Source organism: Saimiri boliviensis, chromosome 8, assembly GCF_048565385.1.
Source record: "Saimiri boliviensis isolate mSaiBol1 chromosome 8, mSaiBol1.pri, whole genome shotgun sequence".
NCBI classification, from domain to species: domain Eukaryota; kingdom Metazoa; phylum Chordata; class Mammalia; order Primates; family Cebidae; genus Saimiri; species Saimiri boliviensis.
The window spans coordinates 74,664,573-74,691,345 of NC_133456.1; the positions used below are offsets into that span (position 1 = coordinate 74,664,573).

Below are 26,773 nucleotides of genomic sequence, written 5' to 3' on the forward strand. Positions count from 1 at the left end.
TTTCTCCACTGTAATAGGAGTCTTGAAAAGGCCAAATTAGAGGTACAGAAAAAGGGTGAAATAGGAACACTAAAAGCCATACTACTACTGCAGACAACCCAGCAGCTGCCTTTTCATTTCCTTCCACATATTTCCCAAGTGATATATATTCAAGAGAGACAGACTTGGAGGAAAGGTTTTTACTTACTGCTGTATGACCAGAAAAAACATAAGCAAAACCTTCCTGAGCTCGTTATTCATCAACCGTTAGTCAAATTTTTACTTGTCAAGAGCAAAACTTACTGGGGAAAAAATGAGAAAATGAATGGTCTTATGTTCTTATTAATTTTCCGAGTATCTATGTAAGGGGTTGAGAATAATTCTGGGACTCCAAAGTCCTAGACTAGCCTGCAATCTTTTCACACAACACAAAGCCAAACGTGGGTTACGCTTAAAAAAAAAAAAAAGTTACTAAGAATTGGCGGTGCGGTGGACTCCAGGGGATGAGGTGATCTCAGCTCACTATTGGCTGGGAAGAGGATCTCTCGACTTCTTATCTCTTTGGATTAAATTTCTAGCTGGAGTCTATTTCCAGGTAACAGAGTTCCTGAAACTACCCTCAATTCCATGGTCTGTTCATTGGTAAGGCTAAACTGTTGAGAGAGGGCTAGGGTGGGGGTGGAGAGAAAGCCAGGGGGCTTTTGCCTGCTTTAAAATTGGACCACTGAGGGCAAGAAAGAGGCAGGTTTCAGGGCTTGGTAAACGAAAAGCAAACTTCTTTATTGTACACAGTACAGAATATAACGCAGCTTGGCAGGATGCATACGGCCCTGCGCAGGGGAAAGTATTTCAAATCAACTGGCAGGTTAAAGTCTTTCTGCACTGTAGACTTTCCACACTCTGGAAAAGAAGCAAACAAACAAACCCCAAAGAACCCCCGAAAAAAACAAAAACCATCCGGGAGGCGCATGAGTCCAATGGGAATGCATTGGTGAGCCGTGGTCCCGTGCTGGTGGACAGCACAGGCCACGCAGTTACAGCAGGGGAGGGGCAGCTCAGGCTACAGAGGATTATTCTCATATTGCTAAGACAGCATAAATCCATTCAAAAAAATCCAAACCAAGATAAGTAAAGAAAGGAAAACCAAATCTATACAGCATTTACAACAAATAAATCTCTAGCCAGCTGGGGGTAAAATATGCATCTATGTATAGACTATGTGTAGGTTAAGAAAGCTATAAATATGGTTTAGAAAGAGTCCTTGATTAGAGTACAATGCTAATTAAGGCCCAAGCTATAGGTTTACCACCTTGTGGGCTAATTAGCTTCCAACAGAGGAGAATCTCATGTTTCCATAGCTATAAAGTGCACCCCTTATCCCTGCGAACCGCTTCACAAACGTGCTGTCGGTCATAAGGGGGACTGTTTGGGACTATGGAGTGCTCCATTAATAGAAAAGCAGTTCAAAGCACGTGTCTCACACTCACAGAGTCAGCACTGCCTCCATCAAGTATGAGGAACAGCATGGTCATTCTTAATGTGCTAAGTGTCATGGGGAGCACAGAATTCTACCAGCAGAGCAGGCAGCAAGGTACCACCAGTAACTTATCCTCTCACTTGAGCTCAACTTTCACATAGCCTTAGCTTGGTTATTTAAAACTTTCCCAATATAATACAGCAATGAGAATAATTTCTTTTTTTATAAAGGCAGGAATCTAGAATGCTAGCACTGTTGCTTACCTGTCAGTATCACACATAAGTCTCAAACCCTACTGAATCATACAGGCAGGGTTTAAAGTCCAAGATTTAAAGAAAAAGGGAAACAAAACAAACTGATGAAATGGAAACTGTCATCAGTCATGCCCAGGGAAGAATCTCAAGAGTTCTCACCAGGTGACCAGGTTTCCTAAGGACATGACACATGTTATATACATATGCTTTCCAGAGAGGGCATGTTAGTGAACATGGGGAACTATACACAGAGAATCTAAGCTTGTGTCCAGGCTGCCCTGCACACTTCAAAAATGTACAACTCAGGTGCAAATGTTCCATCAGGTTGTCTGGTACAGAAAGCACAAAGCAGGCAACAAGGCGGGCTTTCACACGGCCAAGGGGAAGCCCCAGCAAAGCCCCTCTCAAGCTGCAGTGTCTTCGTAAGTCAGCACGGCCCTGGTTCAGGGACACAGTGCAGTTACCGAAAGGTTTTTGTTTTTTTGTTTTTTTGTTTTTTTTTTTGCTTTAAATACCAAAACTACAAAAATCAGTTTATAAACTGTTTTGCTAAAACAACCACCAAAACAAAACAATCCCCCAAATCAAGGCAAAACAAAATACTGTCAAAAGTGTTAATCGCCCTTCTCCTAAAATAAAAGCCATCCGCACTCAGCCATGTGATTGGGAAGAGAAAGGGTGCTTGCTCTACTTGGCGACCACATGGCCGGACGGTTCCCAAGAGTAGCAATGTTTTATGATTTTGAGAACCATGGAGTGGGGAACAGCTGTTCTGACTGCCCCCCCTGCTCTCCGAGACAAGGGGTAACATTTCAGATTCAGCTAGAAGAGCTTTCCAATTTTTAAGATATATTTTTAACCCTTCATGGTTTGAGCCTCCCCAACTTAGCCTACTCCCTTTTCTACGGGTTTGTGATTTCTTTTTCTAGAAGTTGTGCAAATCAGAGCCCTTCTTCGTAAAGGCATTTAGTAGTCCATGATCAATGCAGATTGTCACATACTGTGTCCCGTTTTGCGGGTACTAACCTGAACAAGATATTGCTTTGCATATATTGTCCATGGTAAGGAGACTCCATTTTGATCTCTTCCCGGAAACCTCATCAGAATCAGAGTTGAGGCGCCAGCCTTCTGGTGGTTTTCTGCCCCTCCCTGTTCCCACTCCCCAGCCAATGTATCTGTCTTTAAGGGTGCCAATCCAGAGACGGCTTGGGTTCTCCAGATAATACTCAAAGGGCAAGCTTTAGGAACAGCCAAAAACACAAACAAAACCACTGCCCTCGTTTGCCTGAATGGGAACTGCTAGCTCTAGGGTTTGGCCACTCCGCCACTCAGAAACTTAGTAAGCAAAGCCTTCAGCATAGGGGAGGCTGCCGCAGCGATCCATATCCAGGAGGTAAGCGGGGCTGTCTTCAAAGTGGGTCAGTGGCAGGGTGTCCTCCTCGCTGAGGTGGCACTCGGACTCCGCCTTCAGGAACGGACGCTGGTTATCCGGGAAAGCCATAGAGAAGAGGGCATCTGGGTCACAGACAAATTTGTAGACATACCGCTCTCCAGCCACCTGAGGGAGAAAACACACCTTACAGGGTCCATTTGGAACAGGCCATGGGATCAGGGGAAGAAAACCAGGCATTCCTAGGTCACAAAGCCAGGGACAAAAGAAGCAGTTGATTATCCTAGGTCACAAAGCCAGGGACAAAAGAAGCAGTTGATTACCCCAATCACTCAGATTTATTTTGAGAATCCTGGGAACCTCTTACCTGCCAGGTGTTTTACTGATACTACAGCAGTTAAAAAGAATCTCAATTTCAGATTCACACTAGATGGACTCTTAAGAGAAAATCCTCACTTTGTCTTCCAGTGATAGCTTCAAAAGCATGGTTATGCTGAGCCTGGAGTTTGGTGTTCCAAAAAGGTGTAAGGACTGACAGGTGCAAGGCCTAATAGACCACATTTTTGGTCACCTCCAGAGTTTACAGTCTTCACAGTATGGTCACGTTATTTTTGAAAGGTTAGAAATCTGATTAGAGATAGCCTGTTTGGAAGCCTTAAGTATGTTCCAAAGCCAAAAAGAATTGCTTTTGGCTTACTGGCAGCTGTAAGCTACCCGTTGCATGGTGCTGCTACACTCGGAACCGCAAACCACCTTTCTATGGGTCTTCTGCATTATCATATTAGAACCAGAAGGTCTTGGTTATTCAAGGGCCTCATGGTATGTGGCTGATGAGCCATCTAGGTCAATGGGATCACCCTCTCTCAGTTGGTTGGTTAGCAACAGTACAAGAAGCACCTAACACTGAAAACTGAACCCGATAATCGGCTTCTTTCTGGAGACGCAGAGAGGCAAGGGAAGGCAGCCAAAATTACTGACAAAATAAACATTTGAGATTAAAAAATTCGAACTGTTGAGTTTAATCCTGCCCTTTAGTCATTCTGCTGTGACTCTAAAATCTTTTTTTAATTCAACAAGTATGGCTCTGCTTCCAAATCTCTATCAATCAACCATCTCTAGTTAGTGTTGTATTGCCACAGTTTTACCTTAAAGCCCAACTCCAAAAATGAGTTCCTGTGGAAGAGTGAGGCAGGAGAGCACAGTGAAAATAATCCTAGATCAGAAGCCAGGAGCCCATGGCTTCCAGTCCTGGTTTAGTCACTAATGAGTCTTAACCTCTGTGAATCTCAATTTTCCTTTAAAAAATAGACGGTATGGGACTACAGCATTTGTTAAGTCTCTCTACTTACCAACAGGCTATCATTCACCTTTTAATGAGCTCTCATTTACTCATGAGTCATATAACAAATAAAATAATAACCCCTCCCTTACATTGGATGATACATTGTTCCTGAAATATTTTCAACTGTATTATCCAGTGATATCAGAGCAAGGATTATTATCTACATTTTTATTAGAAATAGAGGCTTTGGGAGATTAGGTGACCTTCTTCAAACCATACTGCTAACAAACTGAAGTGTTAGGATCTGAGCCTACCCAAGCCTCATTCCTGGGCCTTCTTTGTACTCTCTCCCTATTTATTTTCAGAAGTAAAGTTCTCTTCTACTTCCTTAGAAAACACAGAAGCGGCTGGGCACAGTGGATCACACCTGTAATCCCAGCACTTTGGGAGGCAGAGGCGGGCGGATCATGAGGTCAGGAGACCAGCCTGGCCAATATGGTGAAACCCCTGTCTCTACTAAAAATAAAAAAATTAGCCAGGCGTGGTGGCGCACACCTGTAGTCCCAGGTACTCAGGAGTCTGAGGCAGAAGAATCACTTGAACCCAGGAGGTGGAGGTTGCAGTGAGTCGAGATCACGCCACTGCACTGCAGCCTGGGCAACAGAGCGAGAGATTCAGTCTCAAAAAAAAAAAAAAAAAAAAGAAAACACAGAAGCTAGTCCTAAGGACAGCTCATTTCCACTGGTTCAAGCTACTGTGTCCTGGGCTGTTCTCCCCATGTTGGATCTGGAGTTGGGAACAGCAAAGGAATTGTGGCTCTCCCACCTGAACTTAGGATTTGACCTGATGATACTGACTCCAGGAAGGACAGGGGAAAATCGGGAGGGACTGCTGATGGGTATGGGGTTTCTTTTAGGGGTGATAAAATGTTCTAAAATTGATTGTGGTAATAGTTGTACAGCTCTGTGAATATATAAAAACCCATTGGACTGTATACTTTAAAAAAAGGAGAGGTAGGTTAGGGGGACCAGCTATCTTATAGCATTTAACTCTGTGTCTAGCACCGAAGTTAAACCTCAGTTCCTACCCTGAAGGAGCTTATGTTCCAGAGGCGGGTAGCAACAAGAAAGGAGTTACTTAAGACACAGTGAGAAGAGAAGTGGTAGGAACAAGTGCTGGTGCCATCAGAAGCAGCAGAGGGGACCACCTAACCCAATCTGAAACGGAAAGGTGATGGTTGAGACAGAAAACAAGGAGGGGCTGGCCAGGTACTGAGAGCATTAGGAATGTTCTAGGTCTTAAGTAGGATGGTAGTTTAGTAGGTGTTTTCCATTTTATGGTATGCTTGATAAGGTACATGCATGTAACATGTATTCTTTGGCAAACAAATACTACATTAAATTAAAAGGTGGCTATGCTAGTGAAAGCAGTCAAGTGTCAGTGAGGAAACGGGAGTTACGTGGTGATCAGACTGGGAACAGCCTCAGAGCCTGTACGAAGCACTAACAAGTCTAGAGTTTATCCGAAAGATCACAATGAGCTGTTGAGTATTTTTTAAGGTGGTGAGGAGAATAAGGGGTCACATTACCACCCCACTATGAGAAAGATGAATCTGGCTTCTTGTAGACAAGTTCTCAGCAGCTATACCCGTATGTTTCTGCCAAGTTCATCTTATTAGCTACTGCCAGGTACACTGCCTCAATGTGTAAATGCTGGGATCTGGGCAACAGTACATTACAGCATTTGGTAGCTAAGAAAGACTTGCCATTCCCATCTTCTACTTATCCATGGGTGTTAAGACTATGGCCTCTCACTACCTAGCCCAATAAGAATTTTGTACTGATTTCCTCAAAATATGCTTCATCCTCTAAACCACAAAGAGCAACCTGCTACCAGGTGACTCTGCTGTCATTCTACAAACCTAGGGTTTTTAACTTGAGTTCAGTTTCTGTAAGTCTGAAAGAAAAATCAGATGTTCTTATTCCTCTAACACTTCTAGCATATCGAACTAACAGATTTGGAGGTCTAGGTGTTTTAACAATTAAAGACTTCAGCCAAGCCGTTGAAGTAGAGACTTTTAAGTTGATTCCCTCATGGACTCCTTTTTGGATACAATAGTTGGCCTAAGTTTCTGGAAACTTTCATATGTAGAGGCAGTTGGGGAAAGCAGAGGAGCCTAATTTTCTATTGTGTGCTCTACATGCAACTTCCAGTTTCCACATACCCAACAGCACTCAGTGTACTCTTAATATCTTACTTGATTCTTGTCTCAGGTTGTCTTCTCAAGATTCTTTCCTACCACAGAATCACTTAGGGGGCTAACATTTATTCTTAGTGACGATCACCAGTCTCACTACAGAAGCCCTGGACTTTTTCCTTGAAAGAGACCAGAGTGGGCTAAGGGTCTTGCATAACGGCTCACCTTCTGCATGATACCCTTTTCATAGTAGTAGCGGAGAGAGCGGCTCAGCTTGTCATAGTTCATGGCTGGCCGGTTCTTCTGGATGCCCCAGCGCCGAGCAACCTGAAGGGACAGGAAAGTGAAGAGCAATGGAAACACATTCCCTGGGCCCCGTGTCCTCTCCCAATCCCAGCAAAGCCAGGTCTGTAACCTGACTGCTCTGGTCAATGATCTACTACTCTGACCTGGAAGGGAAGGCATTTAACTCCCTCAAGACCGAACACTCAACAAAGGCGATGATTCAGTGACCACTAGGAGGTGAGACCTAGAGATGGAAGAATGCTAGCACTTTAAGATTGCAGAGGGCTTGGCTAACGTCCCAGAGGATGCAGGCCCTCTACTGTTTCTCCACGTATGAATTATCGACCAATACCCATAGACCATTAACATGTTGCCATTAAGTGCTATGGTTTCTGTAGCAGTCAATAAGGAATAATTAGAATGGTCATTCCTGAAACATTAGAAACACACTAGTGAGTTGCTAATGGGCCAGCAGAGCAAAGGTTCAATTCTAATAAGATTGGAGGGGGACTGGGAGATGTTTACTTATTGCAGCTCACGGACTAAGGGGGAATCAGATCATTTCAGCCTGTTGCCATCCAATCCCACACTCCCAGCAGACTTGCAGAATGGACATTAAAGCATGTAGCACCATTATCCACTTAATGAAAAATTAACAGGGTTTTCCAAACAGTTCTGAAATGCATTATATCCAACCCAGTCCACCTGAGGTGCAGTGATAGGGCAATATAATTGGAGCTCTGGGCAAAGAAGCCTTACAGCAGGAAAACTTCCTAGGAGAGGTTACCCAATTATCACAGCAGCCAGGCAATTTCTGTTCTCAAGTGTATCAACTTCCAAAATCCTACTTATGACAATGACTGCCAAGGTAGGAGAATAACCCTGGAAATGTGAGTTTTCTCAAAGGTTTTCAAATGTATGTAAACCACGGGTCAGGGGTCATGTTTTGAGCATTTTAGGTCAGTTTTGGAAACTTAAAAAAAAATTTAAAAAAACTAACTATATTCCTATATTCCTTCGGTATTTTATTTTTATTTTCTGAGACGGAGTCTCACTCTGTTGCCCAGGCTGGAGTGCAGTGGCACGATCACGACTCAATGCACCCTCTGCTTCCCAGGCTCAAGTGATTCTCCTGCCTCTGCCTCCCAAGCAGCTGGGATTATAGGTGTCCATCGTCATGCTCAGCTAATTTCTGTATTTTTAGTAGAGAGGGGGTTTCACCATATTGGCCAGGCTGGTCTCAAACTCCTGACTTCAAGTGATCCAATTGCCTCAGCCTCCCAAAGCGTTGGGATTATAGGAGCAAGCCAGTATACCCAGTCCCTTTGATATTTTAAAAGCCAAATGTTAAACACGGAGTAGGAAGCAGAGAGAAGACAGCATTTCGCATAAACCATTTCCTTAAAATATTTGGGCAGAATGAAAGCAACATCTCCTAAATTCAGGATTCTAAAATGACCTTTAATAAAAATCAATAATGATCTGATGAGAATGCATCTCTCTCTTAATTACATTAATAGCAATGATTCTACTCTGCCTTGCAAGAAACCCTGTGAAAGTTAAATTTCTGTTCAATTACTTCATGTCTCCACAGCAGACACAATGTCCTGCGTCTCTCTTTACTCCATGTGGTACCCACTCAATTCTACCTTTCAAACAGCCCAAAAGGCAAAATTAACCAAAAATTACATCCTGGTTAAAGATAAACATTTTAAACCAATAGAAATAATGGTAAGAAGAGAAATGTGCTAATCCAATAATATATGTCATTGTACCCTGTTCAAAAGAAATGATACTTTATAAAACTAATCTTTAACTGCTGTCTGCCATAAGTAACACAGGGAAATTACAAAGAAGTCTCATCATTTTACTATGTTCAGGGGTGGAAAACAATCCTTGAATATTCTTCAACTTGAGCGGCCACCTCTCAGCTGTCACTTGCATATGCAGTTGCTTACTGGAGAGAGGTTTGGTATATACACAGATTTCAACGCAGCTCTGGTAGCCATAGTTACTGACTCATCCTCTCGGGCCAGAGCCCTGTGATTCTCTAGCCCTCACCACGGCTGTTCCTTCTACAGTAACGCATGATGCGGCTCAGCTCCAGAGCAGCTGGGAATTAGGGCTGCCCCTCTTCTGGGACTGTGGAGGCAGGCAAATAGATCTTTCTTCCTTTTTTCTCTCTTATCAGTTACTTTGGTTGCACGCACCTTGAGGACTGAGGCTGAAGGAGTTAAGGATCTACCTATCCCTTCTCCCCTTTAAAGAGAGAAAAGCTACTGAACTGGGAATGGCTCTTCCTAGCAGCCCATCCCTTCAAATCTCTTAGCATCAGTTATCTGCCACATGTTCAACAAACAACCCTACCCCCCAAAATATTCATTAATGCAGATTCACAGTTAAAATGGCTACAGATTAAAGCCGAGTCAGTCATAATTGAGAGGGTGCTAAGCTGGATGACTATCAAAAGACATTTGATTAGGGGGCCTGCCAAAACGCAGTTCTAAAACCACAATTTCCATGCACAGTGTAATGGATATTATGGATAATTACCCAGAGTGCACTACTCAGCCACACAGCTGCCTACAATTACGTCCTCAACAGCTTCCTCCTCCGCTTCACCCTTCAAGCTCCCCCATGACAACTTCTTACAGCTTTTTCCAGAAGCTGGTATCTTCCTGACATTAACAAGAACAGGGCCCTTATAGGTAAAGGAGGGGCGAGGGGAGCTCAGCAAATGTCACCTGTCCTGAGGCTAACATGCACATGTGGCACCCAACTGATCCTGGGTGAACAGAAAGGCACATTGGGAGCTTAGGGAATGCTTGGGGACTTCAAGGTGGGGTGGAAAGCAACATTTCCTGAAGAAACAAAGCTGCCCGGTCAACTGAGGGAGGCTCAAGGACACTGCAGGCTTCTCACATGACTTGGCTGCCTGGCATTTATGATGATTCTGTATTAATATTCGTTTCTTTATTAAGTAAGAAAGCAGGAGCCCTTTGCCATCTGTTCGTCATTCTCTTTACCACTGGTGGGAGTGCAGAAGATTCAATAACAGCTTTATGGAAGGCCATAACCAGGTTTACCTGCAGCTGGACGGCCTGGGCTTAGGCCTGAGGCAGTGGCAATAAAATAATAAAAGCTCCTGTTTGTGAAACAAGATAAAGCAATGAGGGCACCCACGTGACAGAACTACTTTCAAAAAGCCTCTGTGAACCTAGGTGACATGCTTTCCTCAGACTTCACATAAACCAGGCCATGTTATTCAGAAAGCAGCGAGGAGGAGCATGGGTCCATGTGGGATGGATGGCTCTCTAGGGGTGCTGGAAGCCTAAAACATGGCTGTTTCTACATAGCCAGAAAAAAACACTTACGCACTAAACGAACACAGTGGCACTCAACTCCAGCTCCGAATGTAGACTGAACCTCATAGAAGCTGTCTACAGTCTAGATGTTGATACATTTCCATTCTCGGGAGTGAATAGAAAACAGGGAACATATGTGTACCTTGTTTTATAACTGCCTTTAATGAAGGCTGCCTTCTTCTCCTACCAATCAAGATCCCTCATACATTTCCAATCCATACATTCTCCTCCTTTTCCCATTTGAACCTTTAGACCACTTTCTTCTTCCAAATCAAGTCCCAGGTTGTTACCTCCTGCTGTTAACCCCATGCCAACATATTTCCTTGGTGTGTTAAAGCAAGCCCTCGAGTTAACTGAACACTGAAAACTATAATTCTCATTCAAATGCTTTCTAAGAGTGTCTAAGAGTGTTGTTTCCAATTTAATTATACCCAACCCAAAGATGCCTTTTGATCTGCTGGTTTAATTTATATGCCTAAGAACATGCTACTGAAAGAAGCATATGTCAGTTTTTTTGGGCACTTATTTCTGTTCCATTTATAATCTCCCTAGATTCTAAATCAAACAGAAATTAAAAATCAACCCCTTTAGAATATGCTATACTGAGAGCCTGATTTAATTTACTTTGTTTTGTGATATTTGGGAAAGGGATTCTAGGGTGTATCTTCTCCACTGAAGAAATGGTACTGGTTCTTACAAAAATAGTGTATTTCTGTCAATAGTTCTGGGCACAGAAACAGTAACAATGTTCTTTTCCTGTTAAAATAATTGAGGTTTGCATCATCTCTCAACTACTCTATTGTGATGCCACATAACACACCTTTATGTTTTTGGACACAGGCTTCCACTCTGTTGCCCAGGCTTAATCAATCCTCCCCACCTCACTCTCTCAAATGGTTTGTACTACAGACACACACCACCCTGCCTAGCTAATATATATATATATATATATATATATATATATATATATTTGTATTTTTTGTAGAGACAAGGTTTTGCCATGTTACCCAGGCTGGTTCTGAACTCCTGGGCTCAAGTAATACAGCTGCTTTGGCCTCCCAAAATGTTGGGATTACAGGTGTGAGCCATTGTGCCCAGACCTAACACACCTTTAAAAAAAAAATCTAGGCTGGGCGCGGTGGTTCATGCCTATAATCCCAGTACTGTGGGAGGCCGAGGCGGGTGGATCACTAGGTCAAGAGATCGAGACCATCCTGGTCAACATGGTGAAACCCCGTCTCTACTAAAAATACAAAAATTAGCTGGGCATGGTGGCGCAGCCTATAGTCCCAGCTACTCGGGAGGCTAAGGTAGGAGAATTGCTTGAACCCAGGAGGCAGAGGTTGCGGTGAGCCGAGATTGAGTCATTGCACTCCAGCCTGGGTAACTAGAGGGAAACTCTGCCTAAAAAAAAAAAAAAAAAAAAAAAAAAAAAAAAAATCTAAGCTCATAAGATTGATCCATCTCTGATGATTTTATTTTTCCAGGCTACAGCCATTTGAAATACATATTGGGTAGCTGTATCCTGTAACATATTGGCAAAATGTCATACAATATGTTCATGTAGCCTCAGAGATAGTCTATGGCCTACAGGGGCTAAGACCAAAACAAGTCTGTATCATTGAAACAATACTTGAAAAAGACTTTCCAAAGGGGAGAGCATATCCTATTTGAATATAAGTCTTCATGGTCTCACTCCCAAGATTTAGCAGAAGTGTTAGAAATACTTTTAATGTATTCTACAGTGGAGAACTCTGCTTGTCCATGTATTATAAACTGTCCTATTAATAGGAGGGATACTGCCAAGCCCACTGGCCAGGCCAGAAGTTGAATGAGAAGAGTAGACTTAACATGATAAAAAGCCTCAGTGGAAATCTAAAGAAAAAACATCATCATCAACAACAACAAATCAAACACCGTCTGAGTCCAGCATCCAGCACATACATACCTCTTCTGGTTCTATCAGCTTGAACTCCATGCCTCGGCCTGTCCAGGCAATGAAGTGGGCATTGGCTGGGTCATCAAGAAGGGTGACCAGGAACTGCCACAGCTGAAGGGAACCTCGCCTCTGATAAGGGGGCCCCTCTCGATACATTGTAGGCTCCTGCTTGACTTTGCCTGTTTGGGACAGGGACACATCACACAATAGCTTAGCTCTAAGTATCTCAGGTGGCTGGGATAAAAAGGAGTTGTTCATGCTGATTTAATCACTCAACTTGGGAAGACAGTCATGATTGAGGTGTTCTGACATCTCCAAACCTCTACCTGGCAACAAACCTTGGATGGGGCTACTTACCTTCCAGTCTCTCAGGCACAACACAAGTGTCATCAAAGTATAATCGGGGATCTTTTTCATATGAAAAACCTGAAAGAGAATTGTAAAAGAAAGACTACATTGCTTAACAAATTCCGTGTTGTACTAAAACTATGGATTTAAGGACTAAAGTGGGATCCTATCATTTCAGGTCCTGAGCCCTACTGCTGTATTTATGCCAGACTGAATTTGCGGGGATTTCAAAAGGGCTCAGGCATTCTAATTCTGATGTAATCACCTGCGCCTCAGTCAGAGCAGAATCAATTCCTGCTTTTACAGCTGAGACTACAGGAAGTGCTGAGTCACCAGTACGTTCCTTCACATTTTGCTTCTGAGGTCTGCATGGATCAATGTTGCTCTGACTAAGCCTTTACATCTGAAAACACACCTCTATTTCAGTTGGCCTAGCTGGATGGATTTGGTTGATCTGTACATAGACCTGCCATTTTCCTGTTAGCTAAAATTAATTTCAACCTTTCCTATAAACTCATCCAAGCTACTCACATATCTCATTCAATTACGAAAGAGCTTGAAGGGTAAAGAATGTTGCCAAAATGAATAAAGACTTGGGCCTGTAGAGGATTTCGAAAGCAGTACTGGAGGTGTCATTACCAAACATAGTGAAGGGGATCTGAAAAGACTTTCCAGCAATGAAACAAATTCATTGCATAGACGACAAAACAAAAGTCAAGAAAGAGGAACTGGCCCAACAACACAAGTTAAAGGGCTCAAGGAGGAAGGATGGCCTGATAGTCTTCCTCCATAAACCCCTTATACACATTCAGTGCTAACCACCATGCCACTAGGCACCCTGTCAAGATTGGTGCTTCTAATCAGAGCCAGGGAACAGGGAACTTTGATGGGGGCCACATTCTTCCTTGTAGTTTAGCCTGTTGGGAAGTGTAAGGTCTCCAGTGCATATTCCTTCAGCAGCACACCTCTTAGGAGAATGCAAAGGGCTCCTGTTTGACAGGCAGTGCTTCCTGGAGCTTCATTTTCCAGTCAGTTCACCTGGCTCTATAGTACAGCTCTACATGTTTGATATACAGTGGGGGCAGGCAGGGGAAAAGGCTCTGCAATGAAGGACTTTAATTCATTAGAGTCTGAGAAGGATCCGCTGCAACTTAAAAAATCCACAAGGCCGGGCACAGTGGTGGGTCCATGAGCAATTACAAGGGTGACTGTATCTGTAAAGCTTCAAGGGGTCTGAATGAGGACAGCCATAATAGCAAGTGCTATGTAACTTACGGAGGAGCAGGCAATAAGTGATTTTAAATCAGTTTGTCATAGACAAAACAGCCTGTAATCCCAGCACTTTGGGAGGCTGGGCGGGGAGTGAATCATCTGGGGTCAGGGGTTCGAGACCAGCCTAGCCAACACGGTTGAAACGTAATCTCTACTAAAAACACAAAAAATTAGCTGAGCATAGTGGTGGGTGCCTGTAATTCTAGCTACCTGGGAGGCTGAGGCAGGAGAACTGAACCCAGGAGGCAGAGATTGCAGTGAGCGGAGACCATGACATTGCACTCCAGCCTGGGAGACAGAGCAAGACTCTGTCTCACCAAAAAAAAAAATAAATAAATAAAATAAATCCATGAGTAAAGGCGCCAAGATATAATTTCACCATTCTTTGTTCCTTCAGTCAACCCAGATCAAGTAGCTTCTTGGCAGGACCAGCACCATTTTTAAGAGGCCTGGGACTGAAGAAACTCTGCACAACTGAGACTGTTTTGAGATTTGTATTATTCATTTTTGTTTTCTCAGCCCTAAGCATTAGTTCTCTGTTGCTTAATGACATCAAAGGAAGTCTATTTTATTGACATTTATATATTATTTAATCCACTAAATATTTATGCCAGGCACTGTGCTAGAAGGCAGTAGGTAGCCAGAAGAATATACACTTGGTCCTTGTTCTCATGGAGACTGCATCCCAACTGGGGGAGACAGACCTGCCATTTTCCTGTTAGAGAAAAAGAAACGAGAGATGGTGTAGTACTGATGGACCCCAATTAGCTGTGCAATACTGAATAAATTAATCTCTCTGTGCTCTAGTGTCCTCATTTTAGCAGATAATAATTCCTACCTTATGGTGTTGTTATGAGTTTGAGTTAATATCATTCAATTGATCCACTGCTCTATCTTTATACCAGAATGCCAAGGGTAGCTCCTGGTACATAAATGTGTAATAAATGATAGTTAAAAAAATAGTCATTGTACATTGTGGTAAGCACAATTAAGAAATTAATGGAATAATGTGAGAGCTTGGTCTTATATCCTCCATCAAAGATTCTAAATTCCTTGAGGATAAGGATCATATCTTGGTATCTTAGTGTCCTCATGGCACCTTACACATAAGTACTAAATAGATATTTGAATAAATAAGAGATTCTATAGCCTTCATTAAAAATATTTAAGAATATAATGCTAACTTTAAAGTCAGGGATTCAGTGACTCCTGATAAATTTATTTTCCAATTTGGTACTAAACTGACTTTTATGACAAACTGGTATACTCTGTCTTACCAACAAGACTTTTATAATCTAGTATGCTTTAAACATTTTGTCCTGGCTGCCAGGAAGCTATATATTTCCCGACATCCCATATGTATTTTGATATTCCAGTGATGTTTTAATGGTCTTATTATAAAGTCATTATAAGTGAACGTCAAAGTTTACAAATCTGTCAAACTTGCCATGTTCTTTTTAGAGGCGTTCTCCTCTAAGGGAAGAAAAATACATTCATAGTACATAGAAAACAACAACAACGTATACTTAGATGAAATTCTTGGTTTTTCAGAACGAATCAGATGAAGATCTGCCTATAAGAAGTATCACTTTGGGATATTTTGTGGTTTCTAGGCATCACCACCTGTGGTCCTCTAAACCACCTGGAAGATACTATTGGTTAAGTGAAATTTAAGTCAGCTGAATTTGCGCCAGCAGTTTATCAGTTGTGGCCACAATCATCTAATCACTCAAATAAAGGTGGCAGGAAGGAAGAACCTGTTTGAGGGGCCAAGTAGAAACAAAAGATGCAAAACATGATGCAAAGACTCCAGGTGAACACTTAAGGCAGGATGGCTATCTTAGCAATCACAGATGCCAATCAGAAACACTTGTTTCATTAACTGTTTCACAGACATCTGTGATCAAGCCTGTATAAGGAGAGAAAAAGCATGTCAGGGAAATTTAAAACAATTAAAAATGCTGTTTTGTTTTTGTTTTTTTAATTAACTTCTTCGACGTGTTTGAAGTCAGGGAAAGGAATGGGGAAGGGTGCAGGGAAAACACACACAAATGCACTTGTGTAGTAAGCAACCCAACGCCTTGCTAAAAATATTTCCCCTAAGACCATGCTCTTTCCTAAATGTTGTAATTATGTAAAATGTTTTCCTCCCTCTCTTCCCTCACTCCCTTCTAGTTTGCCTGCTACAGACATCAACTGCTTCTGTAGAAATATTCAGGAACCTCAAAGAGAGCCCCATGTAGCTGTGCCCATCACAGCCAGTGTCCAGGAGACAGCCCTTCCTTTCCAGGGCTGGACACTCCATCAGAACATCACAGGGTACCCAGTGAAACAACACTTCGTCTCCCATCTAACCAAGTGGGTGTGAAGCAGCTACCCACAGAAACCATTCTTAGGAACGAATCACTTATAAAAGGCAGCCAATGCTTCATGAGTATCAGTTCTTTTGACTTTCATTTCAAATGACAGAGACCAGTGGTTCTCAACCTTGGATGCACACTGGAATCACCTGGGGAGCTTTAAAAACTACTAAAGCCTGGGTCTCACCTCAGAATTTCTGATTTAATTGCTCTGGATGAAGCCTGGACATCAAAATTTTTAGAGGCTCCCTAGGTGATTCTAATGTTTGACCAAACTTGAGAATCTCTATTCAGTAGTTTTCAAACTTGAAGGTACACCACAATCTCCTGAAGGACTTGTTAAAACACAGATTGCTGGGTCCCACTCCTCAGAGTTCTGATTCAGTAGGCCTGGAATGGGTCCTGAGAATGTACATTTTTAAAATCCCAGGTGAAGCTGTTGTCACAGGTTTTGGGAATCACACTGCTTTAAATCTTCAGGGAAAAATGTATTGAGAAAAAGAAGACATACACCTAGGAAAGGAGTTCTAAAAAAACCTTTCCTATTTCAATGTTCAGAAGGGAACTCCTGAATCTACCATCTCAAGTTAGCCTTTGCCCAGAATGGTAACTTGAAGCTCTGAGCCCATCTCTGAAGGCCTTTCATGCCCCTAAGCATGATTGCAGTCCCTACTGGGGCTCCTTTCCATCAAATGAGCCCATAGATTTGCTACTGTCATTCATTTATGCAGGAGCTTAAAAGCCCAATTATCCTCCCCCAACAAAAGGCTCCCTTCTTCCTTTTGATTCACATTTAATTACTTCTTTAGAAAAATCCTAAAATTTAAAAATCTGTGACAATGCACTAAAAACAACAAAACACAGACCCTCACAAAAACTATCAGCACCCCCTTTTACCCAGAAATTTCAGAAACTTAGTTTCAAGAATCAAGAGAATGATAATACAAAAACATTTAGCTAGATGAATGTTCACTGAATTTAGGAATAATCTGGAAATACCCACTTTTCAGCAACAGGTGATTAGCTCAATACATACCCATGCAGTGAGTACTGTGCAGCCATTAAAGAGAAAATCATAGAGGAATGTTGGGTGCTATAGAGATGGCTGTGGAGTATGGCAGGAGATGAAGAGTATGGGCTCTGGAGCCACAGGGCTTGGTTTAGAGCTCTGGCTCAACCCTTACAGCCACATGCCCTTGGGCAAATCTTTTATCCTCTAAGCCTCGGTTTCCTCATTACCCTATGGGGCAAATAAAAATATCTATCCCATAGGGCTGCTATGAGAATTAAATAACTTAATTAATGCATGGAAAGAACACAGAACAGTGTTTGAAACATAGTCAGTGTTCAATGTGAGTTAATGACTATTGTTAAAGACTGTAAAACAATTGAGTCCTGTATAATCTGTGTCATTCTATATTTGCATATGCACAGAAAAGACTGGAAGACTATGTAGCAACTTAATGGTTATCTCTGGGCAGTGAGATTCAATTTTCATCTTTTTGCCTGTTTGTAGCTTCTAAATTGTGTATAGTCAGTATTTACTGCTTAGGCTAAGAATACACTACGAAAGTTTGTATTTTTTTTTTTTTTTTTTTTTGAGACGGAGTTTCGCTCTTGTTACCCAGGCTGGAGTGCAATGGCGCAATCTCGGCTCACCGCAACCTCCGCCTCCTGGGCTCAGGCAATTCTCCTGCCTCAGCCTCCTAAGTAGCTGGGATTACAGGCACGCGCCACCACGCCCAGCTAGTTTTTTGTATTTTTAGTAGAGACGGGGTTTCACCATGTTGACCAGGATGGTCTCGATCTCTTGACCTCGTGATCCACCCGCCTCAGCCTCCCAAAGTGCTGGGATTACAGGCTTGAGCCACCGCGCCCGGCTCGAAAGTTTGTATTTTAAAGAAAACTAGCTCAAAAGCAAGCTCCTCCAAGAAACTGACATTCTATCTCCATTCTGACCACTTCCTTGAAGCCATATGCTTTGGAACACTTATGCATCTTATTTGTTTCCAGTTACTTTCACCCTAATTAGTAGGTCAGCACTAATGAAGGCAAAGTCACAGGCTCAACCTTGCCCACTGCTCCTGCTGCTAATTAGAGTGAGATTATCTCAGAGACTTATTGAATTAAGTTGATCCCAAAGGGACTGGGCACAAGAACTCGAGGAGACAGCATACACTCTTGATATAAAACTATCATCTTCACATAAAAATAAATGTTAGGATAAGTGATAATCTAGGCTTGTGGGTAAACTGCTTTATTTCTGTTCTCATTTGAGGTACTTTTTAAAAGTCCAATTAGAAAATATTTCTTTTGTGTCCTTCAACAAAGCATTTTGTACAAAATATACCACTCCACTCCCATCCCTAATACTCCCTACTCCCTGCTAGCTCACTTCCCCACCAGACCCCTTCAAGTTTGGTGAAGAATGCCTTAAATTTCCCTCCCATGTTATAAGTGGCAACCATTTATCATATGATAATAATTACAATGTAGAGTTACCCACCCAAGCACTCAAACTAAGTAAAACCTAGAGATACATTTTTAAAACTCTAAGACATCCTTGGACCCTCACTGACGTAACTATAAAACATATGAAAACCATCCTCACTGATAAAACTCCTAAATTCCAGTTTAAGCTGATAGTGTCACGTAAGCTATTATATATAACCTCCATTTCTGAAAATGGGGAAATAAGGTGCATTTATTTGTTCTCCAAATTGTCCTATACTCTAAAAAGTTGGGATCACTGTTAATGAAAATGGCAGCCCTCACTGGGCTTAAGGGCATGCTTAAAACCTGCGTGCAAAATAATTGAAGATTACAATCAACTAGCTTTATATTAATGAGCTAAGCAAGGTTTAATCTATGATCTCAAATCTCAGCCTGGAAACGGAGCAATTTTAAGCTTGAGTATTACTCAAAAAAAGAAGAAAGAAGAAAAGAAAGAAAAGAAAAAGAAGGAAAGAAGGAAGGAAACAGAAAGAAAAGAAAGAAATCGAGAAAGAGAGAGAGAGAGAGGTGTGGGCGCAGTGGCTCACGCCGGTAATCCCGGCACTTTGGCGGGGGGGTACGGGGGGTGGTGGTGGCAGATCACCTGAGGTCAGGACTTTGAGACCAGCCTGATCAACATGGTGAAACTCTGTCTCTACTAAATACAAAAAATTAGCTGGACGTGTTGGTGCATGCTTGTAGTCCCAGATACTTGGGAGGCTGAGGCAGGAGAATTGCTTGAATCTGGGATTTGGTGGTTGCAGTGAGCAGAGATTGTACCATTGCACTCCAGCCTGGGCAACAAGAGCAAAAAAACTGTATCAAAAAATAAAAAAAGAAAGAGAGAGAGAAGAGAAAGAAAGAGGGAGAAAGGAGAGGAGAGAAGCAAGGAAAAGCAGGTTCCTTACCTTCATGGCTGCTGGAGAAATAACCCCCTCTCATGTAGGATGACTGGCAGTTAGGCACTTCTGAAAGGGAAACAAAGGTGGACACAACCCCATCAATCATTTCTGCAACAGAAGCAGCGTATTTGGTCAACTGCAGCCCTGTGGTAAAGCCTCTAAACCTCCTGCTCCTCCATGTCTAGGGTCATGTCTTTTTGGCTTTGTGCCGGGAAAGAGGTGCCATCCAATAAGCAAGATGGCAAACACCGGAACCCACCATCTGAAAGGAAGGCTCTCCTAATCAAGAGTCATTGGAGGAAAGAAAAAAGATGCTTCACCCTCATTCTTTGCTCATTTTAGAAATTAGTTAGCACCAGATCTGGTGAAAGAGCTAATGCAGGGGAAAAAATATTGGCCTTCAAAAGGCCAAGCCTGGCCTTTTGCCCATGCTGACTCCTGGGCATTAGGGTGGGAAAGAGAAGAGGACGGCTTTAGATCTTTTCCAATTTGCTCCCCTTTACTGCTGGTGGCCACATCCAATTCTGCTACAAGAGCTGGGAATATTTTTAGGCCAAAGGGATTAGGGGACCTGAAGTGAGGAAGCCAGGACTCGCTCTGGCAGGGGTAGAGGACTGCAGTTTGGTACATTTTTGCCAGGCTGGGACTGTCACACTGAAACTGAACCACACTCAAGTGATCTCTTCTTCAGGCATCATGTTATCAGTGTCCATTGAGAGGAAAGACAGTCAGTTGAGTTGTGTTCACGTGGGATGAGCTATCACCCTGGGAACACAACTCAGATCAAAGACTTACAGATATGGTAACATCTGTTGAGTGCCTTGCTTTAAGGGAGTGGAGTGGGGTACAAAACCCATCAGGACAGATCAAAATGTCAGTCTTAAAGGAAAAAATGTTGCTGTTCATGCTACTCTTGAGAAAAATCCATCAAAGCTTTCAAGAGAAATGCTTATGGAAATGTTTACGCACGGTGACTACCTCATACTTGGTAAGTTTTCTGTCATAAAGCAACAGGTCTCTCCCTTCTGCCTAATTCCCCAGCATTTCCCATAACCAGTTTGTGCCTGAATAGATCAATCTCTGTATTATTTCAGAGAACGTCAAAAGCAAATTCCATCCAAAACTGAACCCCGACAATCTTCAGGCTTGGACTCAGAGATGTACTTCATACCACTTTTGAATGCCTACTGCACTTCCTACCATTTACATAGCTTTTCTGTTTGTTTGTTTGTTTTGAGACAGAGTATTGCTCTGTTGCCCAGGTTGGAGTGCAATGATAGGATGTTGGCTCACTGCAGCCTCCACCACCTGGTTTCAAGCAATTCTCCTGCCTCAGCCTCCTGAGTAGCTGGAATTACAGGTGCGCCACCACATCCAGCTGATTTTTTTTGTATTTTTAGCAGAGGCGGGTTTCACCATGTTGGTCAAGCTGGTCTCAAACTCCTGATCTCGTGACCCACCCACCTCAACCTCCTAAAGTGCTGGGATTACAGGAGTGAGCCACTGTGCCTATCCAGCTTTTCTCTTTTGTATTCCATTGTGCATAAACATGTCAGCTTTACTAGCTCCTGTGTTATTTGAGGGCAATTCTTATAAAATGATTCCCCAAGGCCCTGCATGTATAAAACACTGAATAATGAGACAGAAGAATACAAGAATGAAGCAATGACAAGCAAGATTTTCTGCTGACCTGAATCGACGCAGTAATCCCGAGGCTCCTGCTTGATTCCCATTGGTGACTGGAACCCATGTGCTGGGGGGCCTGGCATGCCCGGGACCCCATGTTCATAGAGCGGGTCATGGTATTCTTGTTTGAATCCCTGAGGGGGTGGGGGAGCTGCAGGGACAATAGGTTCTGACATTTGCCGATGGTAACTGGGGCGATTATCTCCAGGAACTCCTGGCTGAGGAGGGAAGGGGTGGCAGGGTTCAGACAGTTGTCTCTGAAATCTGTAAGAACAAAGAGGTTTTCATGTTGAACTAAGACTTGATGAATACCTAGTAGACCGAGCATGGGGGACTAGATGTTCCAATTAATGAAATTATTTGCAAAGTATTTAATAATGCTTATTTCTGGACATTTTACCCTCTTCCCAAAATTACACTGTGTATTTCAAAGCTCTTGAGTCAGGAAGTGGCAAAAAAAAAAAGCAATGATGTGGTAGGCTCTAATCTCCCATGTGTGTTTACTTTATGTACAATTTGTACAGATTATGTATCTGAATATATAAGATCAATTATTTGCAAATAGCACTAACATATACATAAATGTTTATTCACTAGTTCATCCATTCTCTCACCTAAGATAAAAGGAACTTTTAAAGACTGAATACAAAGTAACCATTTAGAAAATGTAGTGTTTTTTTGTTTTTTTTTTTTTAAAGAGAGAATCCTGGGGCCAGCTTTAGCTCGGTGGTTACTTTGACAATGCTTTCTATGGTGGAAAACAACCACTCCGTGTGGTTCGAGACCCGTGGGTGCTCTCCGGCCCTTCAAAAAGAAGAGAGAATCCCATTCATAGTAGCAATAAAAAAAATAACATTCCTAGGAATAATCAGGAAACCTATAGGCCATATATGAATAAAATCTTGAAATTGTTTTCTGAGGAAAAGAAAGAAAAAAGCGCTAAGAGAAGATATTTAGGACTTTGAAGCTATTGATTGATTCACTGAAAATTATTCTATAAAAGCAAATGCCTTACCAACTAACTTGACAAAATAATTCTAAACTTTATTTTGAAAAGACATAAGGACCCACTAGCTATTGACATGTCATAAAACTACAATAATTAAAACAGTAATACAAGGAATTCAAAGATGGGCAGATCAAAGGAATTGAATGGAAAGCCAAAAACTGTCAAATATATTCCAAAATTTATTACTTGCTAAGGTTAGCATTTCAAATTAGTTGGGGGAAAAAAGTTAGACCCCATTTTATATAGATATCAAAATAAATTTATAAGGATTAAAGGTTCCAATATAAAAAGTGAAACCAGCCAGGCATGGTGGCTCATGCCTACAATCCCAGCACTTTGGGAGGCCGAGGTGGGCAGATCGCTTGAGGTCAGCTTGGCCAACATGACAAAACTCTATCTCTACTAAAAATACAAAAAAATTGCCCAGATGCAGTGGCTCACGCCTGTAGTCCCAGCACTTTGGGAGGCTGAGGCGGGCGGATCAGGAGGTCAAGAGATCGAGACCATCCTGGCCAATATGGTGAAACGTGTCTCTACTAAAAATAAAAAAAATTAGCTGGGCATGGTGGAGCAGGCCTGTAGTCCTAGCTACTTGATAGGCTAAGGCAGGAGAATCGCTTCAACCTGGGAGGTGGAAGTTGCAGTGAGCCAAGATTGTGCCACTGCACTCCAGCCTGGTAACAGAGCAAGGTTTCGTCTCAAACACACACACACACACACACACACACACACACACACACACACACACACAAACAGAAATTAGCTGGGTGTGGTGATGTGTGCCCATAATCCCAGCTATTTAGGAGGCTGCAGCTTGAGAATCAGTTGAACCTGGGAGGTGGAGGTTGCAGTGAGCCGAGATTGCGCCACTGTACTCCTGCCTGGGCGACAGAGCAAGACTGTCTTAAAAAAAAAAAAAGTGACTCCGAGGAGAGATCAGTCGGTAGAGGAGAAGTCGAGGTTAGAGAGAACTGGGAGGCACTTTGCTGTCTTCAATCGAAGTTGAGGGTGCAAAAATGCAGAGTAATAAAACTTTTAACTTGGAGAAGCAAAACCATACTCCAAGAAAGCATCATCAACATCACCACCAGCAACAACACCACCAGCAGCAACAGCAGCAGCCACCACCACCACCAATACCTGCAAATGGGCAACAGGCCAGCAGCCAAAATGAAGGCTTGACTATTGACCTGAAGAATTTTAGGAAACCAGGAGAGAAGACCTTCACCCAACAAAGCCGTCTCTTTGTGGGAAATCTTCCTCCCGACATCACCGAGGAAGAAATGAGGAAACTGTTTGAGAAATATGGAAAGGCGGGCGAAGTCTTCATTCATAAGGATAAAGGATTTGGCTTTATCTGCTTGGAAACACGAACCCTAGCGGAGATTGCCAAAGTGGAGCTGGACAATATGCCACTCCGTGGAAAGCAGCTGCGTGTGCGCTTTGCCTGCCATAGTGCATCCCTTACAGTTCGAAACCTTCCTCAGTATGTGTCCAACGAACTGCTGGAAGAAGCCTTTTGTGTTTGGCCAGGTGGAGAGGGCTGTAGTGATTGTGGATGATCGAGGAAGGCCCTCGGGAAAAAGGCATTGTTGAGTTCTCAGGGAAGCCAGCTGCTCGGAAAGCTCTGGACAGATGCAGTGAAGGCTCCTTTCTGCTAACCACATTTCCTCGTCCTGTGACTGTGGAGCCCATGGACCAGTTAGATGATGAAGAGGGACTTCCAGAGAAGCTGGTTATAAAGAACCAGCAATTTCACAAGGAACGAGAGCAGCCACCCAGATTTGCACAGCCTGGCTCCTTCGAGTATGAGTATGCCATGCGCTGGAAGGCACTCATTGAGATGGAGAAGCAGCAGCAGGACCAAGTGGACCGCAACATCAAGGAGGCTCGTGAGAAGCTAGAGATGGAGATGGAGGCTGCACGCCATGAGCACCAGGTCATGCTAATGAGACAAGATTTGATGAGGCGCCAAGAAGAACTTCGGAGGATGGAAGAGCTGCATAACCAAGAGGTGCAAAAACGAAAGCAGCTGGAGCTCAGACAGGAGGAAGAGCGCAGGCGCCGTGAGGAAGAGATGCGGCGACAGCAAGAAGAAATGATGCGGCGACAGCAAGAAGAAATGATGCGGCGACAGCAGGAAGGATTCAAGGGAACCTTCCCTGATGTGAGAGAGCAGGAGATTCGGATGGGTCAGATGGCTATGGGAGGTGCTATGGGCATAAACAACAGAGGGGCCATGCCCCCTGCTCCTGTGCCAGCTGGTACCCCAGCTCCTCCAGGACCTGCCACTATGATGCCGGATGGAACTTTGGGATTGACCCCACCAACAACTGAACGCTTTGGTCAGGCTGCTACAATGGAAGGAATTGGGGCAATTGGTGGAACTCCTCCTGCATTCAACCGTGCAGCTCCTGGAGCTGAATTCGCTCCAAACAAACGCCGCCGATACTAATAAAGTTGCAGTGTCTAGTTTCTCAAAACCCTTAAAAGAAGGGACCCTTTTTGGACTAGCCAGAATTCTACCCTGGAAAAGTGTTAGGGATTCCTTCCAATAGTTAGATCTACCCTACCTGTACTATAGGGAGTATGCTGGGGCAGAGGGCAAGGGAGGGGTGGTATAAACAAACCATGTGTGGTATAATGTTTAATCAGTTCTGTGTGGTGCATTCCTGAAATCTCAGATGTGATTGTTGAGCGCCTGGGGAAATCATGGCAAAGTGGATACAGTTAGAGTTCATTAATCTTGATCATTCCGGGTTTTTTTTTTCTTGTCCATCTTGTTTCATTTGCTTGCTCCCACCCACCTGGAGACATGTGCCCAGCCTTATTTGCTTTCTTATCCTTAACACTCCCCAGCCCCAGAGAAATTGCCACATACACCACAAAAACCAAACATCCCCCAATGACCTTAGCCCCATTGCTCCATTCACTCCCAGGGGAGAATTCAGGCAGTCCACAAAGGTCACAGGCAACGGACATACGGTTGTGTTATATCCCATATATTACCCCTTCATGTCCTAAAGAAGACATTTTCTCTTAGAGATTTTCATTTTAGTATATCTTAAAAAAAAAAAATCTTGTGTTAACTTGCCTCCATCTTTTTCTTGGGTGAGGATACCCAGGAATGACCCTTTTGTGTCTGTGATGTTACTGTTCACAGCTTTTCTTGATAGGCCTAGTATAATCTTGGGAACAGGGTTGCTGTATACTGAAAGTCTGACAGTAGCTCTTAGATTTGCCTATCTTAGGTAGTCACGCTGTGCATTTTTTTCATCAGTGTACCGTGTTTGATCTGTCTGAAAAATTTGGAGTTTTTCTGAGAAATGGAGCAGTAATGCAGCATCGACTTATTAAAATACATTTTAAGCCTTTAAAAAAAAAAGTGAAACCATAATATGAAAGTAAATATATATGAAAACTTACATAATTTTGGAGTGAGGGAAAACTTAACTATCATACCAATAGCAGACATTATCAAGATAAACCTGGATATACCTCACTGTATAAATTTCTGTAAGTTAAAGACACCAGAAACAAAACCAAAAGAAATATATCAAATTAGGGGTAAAGAATCTGTAGTAGTCAGAACAACCAGAAACAAAACCAAAAGTAAAACTGAGGAAAAATCTCTAACAGATACAGCAATCTCACTGTTGACATAAAGAGCTTTTAGAAATTAATAAAAGATGAACATATCAAGAGGAAAAGAAAGGGCAAAGGACATAAACAGGAATACCCCTAAATAATAGCAATGGTCATAAACAAAAGTTTAACTAATTAGTAATTTAAAAAGTAACAATGTCAAAAGAGAGGTATTTTTTCCTTTTAACTTGGAAGATGAGCAGGCAGTTGATAATTCTATGCCAGGTACCTAAACAGCACTTCAGTCTCAGATGATCAGGCATAGCTACCAAGATGGTCACCAACACAGTTATCTAACAAGGAAACTGGCTATATATATAGTGATAGAGTCATTCAGTTGAAAGCAACCATTAGAAATTATATAATGTGGCCGGGCGCGGTGGCTCAAGCCTGTAATCCCAGCACTTTGGGAGGCCGAGGCGGGTGGATCACGAGGTCGAGAGATCGAGACCATCCTGGTCAACATGGTGAAACCCCGTCTCTACCAAAAAAATACAAAAAATTAGCTGGGCATGGTGGCGCGTGCCTGTAATCCCAGCTACTCAGGAGGCTGAGGCAGGAGAATTGCCTGAACCCAGGAGGCGGAGGTTGCGGTGAGCCGAGATTGTGCCATTGCACTCCAGCCTGGGTAACAAGAGCGACACTATGTCTCAAAAAAAAAAAAAAAAAAAAAAAAGAAATTATATAATGTGAATATATAAGGGCCTGGAAAGGTATTTTTGACATATTAAGGAAGATTGCTAAACTGTACATACAGTATCAAAGGTTGGCAAAAATAATGGTATTACGGTGTCATATAAAACCACAGAAAGATTTACACTTAAATATTAACATTGCCAATCTCTGGGGCAGTTATAATTTTAGGTGATTTTCTTTTTCTTGCTCATCTA

General features: G+C 42.7%; 1 protein-coding gene and 1 pseudogene across 2 annotated transcripts in view; one reads left to right on the forward strand and one right to left on the reverse strand.

Annotated features, from left to right (window-relative positions):
* Positions 1–738: 738 nt before the first annotated feature.
* Positions 739–26,773, reverse strand: part of ETV5 (ETS variant transcription factor 5) — a 69,180-nt gene continuing 43,145 nt past the window's right edge. Inside the window, exons 8-13 of one of the 2 annotated variants that reach the window (XM_003926981.4) lie at positions 21,234–21,493; positions 19,550–19,609; positions 12,526–12,594; positions 12,178–12,347; positions 6,805–6,906; positions 739–3,268 (exon numbers count right to left, since the gene is read on the reverse strand). In XM_003926981.4, the coding sequence (XP_003927030.2) occupies positions 3,047–3,268; positions 6,805–6,906; positions 12,178–12,347; positions 12,526–12,594; positions 19,550–19,609; positions 21,234–21,493 (883 nt within the window). In that variant the 3' untranslated portion in view covers positions 739–3,046. The remainder of the gene's footprint in view (positions 3,269–6,804; positions 6,907–12,177; positions 12,348–12,525; positions 12,595–19,549; positions 19,610–21,233; positions 21,494–26,773) is intronic. The other variant, XM_010337686.3, reaches the window with a different exon arrangement.
* Positions 23,164–25,398, forward strand: LOC101053612 (non-POU domain-containing octamer-binding protein pseudogene; annotated as a pseudogene).